Source organism: Gossypium hirsutum, chromosome A12 (assembly GCF_007990345.1).
Source record: "Gossypium hirsutum isolate 1008001.06 chromosome A12, Gossypium_hirsutum_v2.1, whole genome shotgun sequence".
Classification (NCBI taxonomy): Eukaryota; Viridiplantae; Streptophyta; class Magnoliopsida; order Malvales; family Malvaceae; genus Gossypium; species Gossypium hirsutum.
In genome coordinates this window covers 102,305,542-102,314,280 of record NC_053435.1, presented here as the reverse complement: position 1 = coordinate 102,314,280, position 8,739 = coordinate 102,305,542, and the positions used below count along the sequence as shown (strand labels likewise).

Genomic DNA, 8,739 nt, shown 5'->3' with positions numbered 1-8,739 from the left:
AAATTATTTTCGCCTTAAACTTGTAATATTTGTCAAACCACCTAAAATTGATGGAAAAATTAACGTCGACATGGCACCTATGTGGGCTATGATTAATTAATTTTTAAAATTTTAAAAAAATAGTTTAAAATTTAAAAGTATAAAAATTATAAATATATATATATATCTTTTTAATACTTTTATTTTTTAAAATTTTAATTAATCACTAAAGTGGCATACACATGAACAGCTATGTAGATATTACGTCGATAAAATTAATAAACTTTAATTTTTTCCTTTATTTTGAGATGATTTGATAAATAATACAAATTTAAAATTAAATAAAAGACGAGAATAACTATTTTGATAAAATTGAAAGTCAGATAATTATTATACATAAATAAAGGAATTGAATCTTTTATCATTGCTTTTAATAGAATGTAGATATGGTATTGCCACATCATCTACTAGACAACTTGTGACTTTGTCATGTAATCTAGCATTATACATTTAGTGAATAATATTTTAAAAATAATTAGTTTAATAAGCCAACTTATTCGGTACTACTAATCTGGATGACCAAAAAACAATTTCATAGACATTTGATTTACCCTTTAATTAAAATTGATTAAAAACTTAGAAGAAACTGGGCACATGAAAAGACCAATAATCCAAATATGTCGTTGTAAATGATTTATATTATGTGTAAAAAGGACTTGTCCTTTGAAAATTATTTAATCCACTTACTAACCATTTTGTCTATAGAACATTTGGGCAGCGACCGGTGCCTCGGTTGCCCACGTGTGAAATGATATCTTTACCCCCATAAATCACCCAATTTCGTCTTATGTTGGGCGGGACTAACTTGACTTTTTAGAACGTGCTCCACTCCCTCAAATAGTAAGATCCCATATCAACGCAGTGAGTTTGGCACTGCTTCCAATTGTACTACTCAGTGCATACTATTTTAGTTGAAAATTAGAATCCACTTTTCTTTTTTTTTTTCACATCTAAAAATTTTCAATTTGTATAGATGGTATTGTCTCATTCTATTTAATTCTGATCACATTGTTGTAATATTGTATACGGTAGGTGCATGAATAATATTATAAATAAAAAATTATTAATTTATTTACTATTTATAGTAAGAAAGATTTAATATATTATTCAGTTTGACATTTTTTATATGTATATATTCTTACAACTTCTATTTTATATGTTTAGCCTAAGATAAATTTATTGTTTAATGTATGTGATGATTTATTTTATTTGCTTGTTTTTAAAATTTATTTAATTTTAGTTATTTAATATTTAAGAATCTTATTTATATATATTAAATATATTTAAAAATATCGATAAATTCAATATAGACGAGATTATATAATAATATAGTTAATGGAAGAGAAATTTCATACATATAGAAAGCAAAATTGTGGGAATTGGTTGGAATCTGCGTACTGGATTTGGAGAAGAGTGTATAAATTAATGTTTATGTTTACAAGGAAATATGTATATAGTGTATTCATAAAATTAGTTTAAAACGTATAGTATTTTGATATTAATTTTAACATCTACGACCAATATAATCCGTCCAATTTAATTATTAAAATTGAAATATCATAAAAACTTTTGGGTTTTAAGTACTCAAATTTGAGTTTTATTATGCCTAATTTTTGTCTCCATTTTTACTGTATGTTGTTGTCATATATGACCTTTTTTTGATTTTATTTTGTGTGATTATATTTTTTTAATCGCTTGTACTTGTATTTCTAATTGTTAAAATATTCTCCAAGTCTTTATATTCTTCTTATATTTTGAATTTAGTCTTTGTATTTTTCGTATCTCAAAATTCAAGTCTAACAGTTAACATCATTATAATTCTTCTATTAATTCAATAGTATGACATATTAAAATAAATAAATTTCAACGGTATTAACAATTGAATTTGTATTTTCAAATCTGAGAAGTAAAATAATTAAATTTTTTAAAATAAAAATAAGAAAACGAAATTCCAAATATACAAAGAGCATGAAAACCAAGAACATATTTTAACCATTTGTAATTATATTGTACTTGTGATTGTACATTATTTGTACTTGTAAACTTACCTTGAAATTTTGTCTAAATTTAATCTAGATGGATTGTATTAAAGAAATATTAATTCAATATACTTAAATTTTGGACTACTTTGAAAATATTTAGAAAGAAACAGATAGGTTCTTGTATTTTAAAGATACTTAAAAAACTTTTAATTCATAGAATGAAACTAATGGGAAAAAAGTTTGTTTATATTTTCAATTTAGGAATCAGCCAACTAGTTTAGAGGATAAATTATTTTATGGATTTTTTTCACCATATTATTTATAGTCTTTTTTTTATTTATTTGATGATATTTCAGTAAATTTTTTATATCATTGAATCATAGTTTTGGTAATTTTTTTTACCTTGAACTCTGAACCCTGAACTCCGGCCCTAACTTTAAGCACTGAATCTCAAACACTCCAAACTATAAACCCTAAACATCAAACACAAACCATAAACCTTGAACCATAAATCCAAACCTCAAAATCTAAATCTTGAATGTAGAGTTTGAGGTTTAAGATTCTAGAATCGGGCTTCAGAGTTAAAAAATTACTAATATTATATACTAATGATATGAAAAAAAATTATTAAATTATTATTAAATAATTAGAAATAAACAATAGATGATATGATAAGAAGGATCCATAAAATAATCTATGGGCTTGGAGGGAAGGTGTTAGCATATGAATTATTGAGTTGGTGGGCAAATTAAGAGGTTAGAGTAATATAGTAATATATAAAAAGGAATTTTAAGTATTGAGGGTGTTGCAATTTAGCAGCTGTTTAATAAAAATTGGAGTGGAAATGAAATAGATATACAAGGAAAAGTAGTAGTGTAGTTTTGTCCCTCCTGCACCATTGGTAATTGCAGTATATGAATATAATAAAATATAAAATGTAGGCTTACTTTTGCTTATGAAAAAAAGGAAGGAAAAGATAGAAAAGAAGAAAGGAAAAAAGAAGGAAAAGAGTAGCAGTAAAAAGGAATCAATCAAAGTCCCTCAAAACGTATTTACTACTTTTTCTCTTTAATTTGTTTGTTGTTTTCCTTTCTCACCCTAAATAACCTTTTAACATCACATCCACAAAAGCAAGAAAGAAAGATGTAGAGAAATACTAGGAGTAGGCCTCTTTTCTCTTCTCTTTCTTTTTAGTATTATTTTCTTTGAAAATTTTATTAAAATTGGTGTAATGTATGTATGGTAACCCCCCCCCCCCGGTTCCTCTCATCAAGTGTCATTTTCAACAACCATTCACTTCATACTTCATACCTTGTCATTTCTTCTCTATCTTTCTATCTCCAATCCCTGCAACTACCCTCCCTCCCCCCCCCCTTTTCCTTCTACACCATTGATCACCACACCCAATCTGAAGAAACCCCAAGGATTTTTCACCTGAATCTATTTTACTTCAAACCCTTTTTTTTTTCTCTCTCTCTCTCTTTTCTAGGATATATCTCCCAATTAACACCTCTCTTCAACTTCATAGATATATAAAGGAAAGACCTAATACTTATTGTTGAACCACAAACAGTGGGAAAGAGTAGGAGGAGTGACTAGGAGTGTGGAAGTGATTGTTTGGGCGTTAAGAAAGAAAAGATGGAGCTATTCCCAGATTTATCCTTGCAGATCAGCCCTCCAAACCCCAAACCTACATCCTCATGTAGGACAAGGGAGGAAGACATGGATTTGGGTTTCTGGAAGAGACCTCTGGACTCAAGGAACTCCATATCTTCAATGGCTAAACCTGATAACTGCATCGACCTATCTTTGTCCAATCCTAGGATTTCAGAGTCCAACTCCAACCACCTTCAACTCCTCCACAACGGCACCGCCAATTGCAATGGTAACCTTTTCCACGCCTATAACCAAAACCACTTCCCCTACCATCACAAGCATCTCCAACATCCCCTACTGTATCAGCACCAGCAGCAGCGGCAACAACAACAACAACAAGAGCTGGGGCAAGAGCTTGGCTTCTTGCGACCCATAAGGGGAATTCCCGTCTACCAAAACCCTCCTCCTCCGCCTTTTCCATTTGCTCAACAACCTTTGGATTCATCTTTAGCTTCCTCTCCTTCTTCTTTGGCTAGTAATACTATTAATGCCAGCAGCACAAGCTTGAGCCACTTTCAGTCTCAAGGGTTGATGAGATCGAGATTCATGTCAAGGTTTCCAGCCAAACGAAGCATGAGAGCTCCAAGGATGCGGTGGACGACTACACTCCATGCTCGCTTTGTTCATGCTGTTGAGTTATTGGGTGGTCACGAAAGTATGTTTTATTTATCCTTCTTTTCTTCTTCTACTATTCACTTTTCAGCCCTTCTTTTCTTTCACCATTGCTTCGTTTGATTTTCAAGCATCTTTGGGGGAAAAAGGAAGGGTATTATTTTAATTGAGTTATGAGTTATATTAACTATTATAGTCCTCCCTTTTTATATTTATTCTGTATTCTTCTTCTTGTGGGGGTTTTAGGAGCTACACCCAAGTCAGTTCTTGAGCTAATGGATGTCAAAGATCTTACCTTAGCACATGTTAAATCCCATCTACAGGTAAAATAACTTTGTCATCCTTGTTTGCCATATAATCTCACCAGGGTTTCATCTACTTGCAGGCTTTCCATCTAACCTATAATCTTCAAATATTTACTTTTAAGCTATCTGCAACTTTGGCTTTCTCCTTTTCTTACTATAACTTCTTCCTCAACCCCAGTTCCATTACTATTCCCTTTTTTCTCTTTAAAAAAAACTATTTTTTCTCGAAATACTGAAAGAAAGAGAGAGAGAAAAAAAAAGGTAAATATAAACAAATTCAAGTACAACAGCACAATCATTTCTCAATGATATCTTCCTCACATAAATTTCTTGTAAATCTCTTCCTTAAGCATGGTTAAACCCTCCTGTTTAACATTTCTCGTCTTCAAAGATGTTGAACCGATCAGGATTTTTCTTTTTTCAGTTTGAAGCCATTTTTTTTATCAATGTAAAATTAAACTTCTTTTTGGTCAGAGTGTAACATTAAACTTCATATAATATAAAAAAGAATTTTAAGCCTTTGGGAGAGAAGTGAGAACCCCCCACCAGTCCCGTCCTCGTTATATATACATATATCCCATTTCTTTTTTACAGCAAGTACTTGCATGCACTGTGTTACACATAGAGAACCGTTTATAATTGGTCTACTTTCTGATTTTTACTTTATTTATCCTTTTTTTATAAATAACCTACAAAAAGCGATAAAAATGATGGTGATCAAGTTTTATTTTATTACCCTACTCTTCAGCTACCCTAACGCATTAATCTTATTTACTCCTAGTTAATTATCCCTTTTTCTCCTACTTGCAGATGTATCGAACTGTGAAGACCACAGACAGAGCAGCTGCATCTTCTGGTAAGTATGCAATGTTACTTCATCATGCTGAATTTTATATAACCAATAAGCATTATCCAAGGCAATCTATGCTAATGCATCAGCGAACCCACCATTTCCTCTCGCAATACACGTTGTAATTGCACTTGGCCTCTTGCTTCCATCATGCCATCAATCTTTGAGAAACCATACAGTTCCATTTTAGGCACAAGTGGATTGCTATTTTTGGGCTTGGTTCAATGACCAAACCATTGACACTGAAACACTTCCCAAGTAGTTTTAATAGCTACCAATATTCAGCAGCTTTTGAGTCCGTTGTTCCCAATGGTCTCGAGAACAGTGCTAAAGCTGGTCCCTTTTTCTTTCCATAAATTTGGGTTTTAAATAAAACTTAATTTTGTTTAATTAATTTAAACAGGACAATCAGATGCATTTGAGAATGGATCATCTGGGGATACTTCTGAAGATTTGATGATGGACATTCAAAACCCAAGGAGATCTGAGGTGTCAGTTCAGCAGGGAAGATCATCATCATCATCAAATGCCTATCAAGACAAGGAGTACCATGGCCTTTGGAGCAATTCATCAAGGTTAGTATCTCCTCTCTACCCTCCTTCCTAATATACGGTATTTCACACTTCACTTAATGTAGTTCAAGCTTAGTTTAGTTTATATCATCTTGTTTCCGTTTCTGCGGTCGTTTTGTATTGCATTAATATCTCGTATATAGGGTTAAAAACATATATAAGTTAATCGTACAGTAAGACAAGATTGTTTTGTTTTGATTTGTCCGTTTGTTTGACAAGAACAGACAAACAGCTTATCTATTTTCAAGGGATCTTTTGTTTCTCTAGTTGATGAATTAAGAAATGTAATAAAATCAAAATAAAAAGAAGCCATTAATATTCTTCCTCTCCACTATCACATGCATGCAAATACAACAAACATAGTTACATTGCATGCAAGAAATCACAAAAAGAAGTGACTTGGGTACTTTGTTCTGTCTGTCGAGTTTTGGACTACCATAAAAGGCTGAAACTCCGTGATAGAGAGTAATTTACGGCAAGGATCTCGAAAAAAATGCATTTGTTACACTTATTATAATAGTGATGCAACTACTACTACTACAAATTGTTGTTTTGGTGTGGGTAACGGTAAAAAGGAAAGCACCCACTCCCCTCTATAACATTCCAAGACTTGAGAATCCTGAAAGACAAATCCATCCTAAAAAAATGAAGATATCTCTCTCCTTTGGATTTTGTGGGCTCATATATTGGGCTAATAAATGGGGCCTACAAATGGAAAACTTAGTGTCAAAGCTAAACTCTAAGATGGCCCCATTAGTGGAAATCTTGTTGGTATTAAAGCTATAGAATTATATTTATAAACATGCACTTTGAACCTTATTTGTGTGTGGTGTGTTGTGTGTGGTTATGGGCAATGGACAATCACATGGGTTCTTCACTTTTATTTCAATCAGCATAAAATAAAAATGTAAAGTGTGAGCAAGTATACTACTATTAACATAACATAAACAAAGACAGTAAAAGATAACTTTCTTTTCTCACTTTGCTTTTTCTTCTTCATTGTTTCCTTTCCCACTGATAGGAAATATTCTCTCATTGTCTCTTTATTTATTTATTTTTAAACAGGGAAGCTTGGTTGCATGGGAAACCCAAGGACTCTGCTGGAAACGTACCATCTCTCCAGGTACTAATTTCAAACCCTTTCTTTCTTAATAACCTTTGGTTTCCAACTTTTTTCCCCATTCTGATGCAAATTTATATTTATAGCAATGAACCAAATAATTTAAACCCCCCAAGAAAAAAGGTGTAGTAAGAAAGAGGCATAATAGTAGTAGTAAGTAGTAACTTTTTTTTTGCTCTTCTTTCTTCATTGAGCCATGCACAATTTCAACATGCTATGGTTTTCAAATGTTGAACCCATTTTTCTAATATCCAGATATTTACGAAGTCTAGTAGGTGGGGCTATTTAGTAATTTTGGCAGAAAAAGAAAAGAGAAAAGGTGCTTTAATTATGTCTAAAAAAGCTCTTCCCTATTCTCTAAAGAATCCTTTCTCCATGCATCACCAATCTCTCACTGCACTTGTAGTATACCTCAAAACCTAATCCCTTGACCCACGCATCAACCTCATTGGGTTTCACATTGAAACATTCATGGTTTATGGTTATGGATCAGTGAGTATGGTTAAAAGATGGATAATATGCAGCAGAACAGTCATAAAATATAACGTTAAAGACTGATAACAATAATGGAGATAGAGTCTTGGGAGTAGCACACAGAAGAGGGACTGTAGCAGGCTTTCAAAATTTTGTACCCTATACCTCTAAAGCTTTCCTTTTTAAATTTCTTTTTCCCTAAAAATAAATATATGTATATATATTCCCGAGTCAAAGTGTCCTTTGATTATCCCATTACCTCAGTTCCTCAAACACAGTTGCCTTGTGGCGACTGCTCAATGAATGCTCATACATATATAGTATTAGGCTAGCTACTACTTTATTGCTTTTTCTTTGTCTTGTTTTCATGATTTTCATCTTTATTTTATTTCATTTTGTTTTGTATTGTTGCAGAAGGATATGGATCCAAAGTGCTTAAGCCATGAGAGAGTATCAGATGGAAGCTCATCAAGCCTATCAGGGACAAGCCCTAAGAAGCCTAATTTGGAATTTACCTTGGGGGTACTGCCACATTGATATAAAAGAAATATCTATATAACCAAAAAAAAAGAATATTTTTTTTACATCTTTGTGTGTGTACTACTACTCATTTTGAAATGATTATAATCTCTGATCTGAAGAGGGAAGTGAAGTAGCTGGTGAAAGAGAATCAGGTACCCTTTCAGAAAAAATTATATATTCAGAGGAAAAGATAAAGAAAGCTAAAGAAAGTGAAGGAGACAAGAAAGACAGAAAGCGACAAAGGAAGAGAATGGGAGTGGTTAAAAAAAATTAACCCCAAAAACCAAAAGCAAACAAAAGAAAGAAAAAAAGCACACGTCCTTCCTATCAAGCTGCTGCTGCAACTGTGCCTGTCTGTGACTGTGAGAGATCCAAATCATCAACATATTATGTTACTAAGTAAATATAATCAATCTAATTGATTTTGTATGTTTTGCACTTTGAGACAGAGGGAGGATGATCATGATGATGAAGAAAAGGAAATTGAGAGAAAAGTGAGTGAGTGAGTGAGTGAGTGACCCTTTAACTATCTTTTGAAGCTATGAAGTGATCCTTGGTAATTGTAATGGAGCACTTTACATTCTATAAAATATTTTTTTTAGATTTT

The 8,739-nt window shown here is 32.2% G+C and overlaps 1 protein-coding gene across 1 annotated transcript; it reads left to right on the top strand.

The window, feature by feature from the left end:
• The first annotated feature begins 3,159 nt into the window (after positions 1 to 3,159).
• Positions 3,160 to 8,732, top strand: LOC107944237 (probable transcription factor KAN2). Its single transcript, XM_016878061.2, has 7 exons — positions 3,160 to 4,332; positions 4,536 to 4,612; positions 5,405 to 5,450; positions 5,848 to 6,019; positions 7,082 to 7,139; positions 8,025 to 8,132; positions 8,252 to 8,732. The coding sequence occupies exons 1-7, from the start codon at positions 3,660 to 3,662 to the stop codon at positions 8,264 to 8,266; spliced, it is 1,149 nt and encodes a 382-aa protein (XP_016733550.2). The 5' UTR covers positions 3,160 to 3,659; the 3' UTR covers positions 8,267 to 8,732.
• The last annotated feature ends 7 nt before the right edge of the window (positions 8,733 to 8,739 follow it).

What these genes read in the sequence shown, in the direction of transcription:
- LOC107944237 (XM_016878061.2), top strand. Translation starts at nt 3,660, where the DNA reads ATGGAGCTATTCCCAGATTTATCCTTGCAGATCAGCCCTCCAAACCCC. An exon ending in GTTATTGGGTGGTCACGAAA is followed by an intron (nt 4,333 to 4,535) that starts GTATGTTTTATT and finishes TGGGGGTTTTAG; the next exon opens with GAGCTACACCCAAGTCAGTT. An exon ending in CTTTGGAGCAATTCATCAAG is followed by an intron (nt 6,020 to 7,081) that starts GTTAGTATCTCC and finishes ATTTTTAAACAG; the next exon opens with GGAAGCTTGGTTGCATGGGA.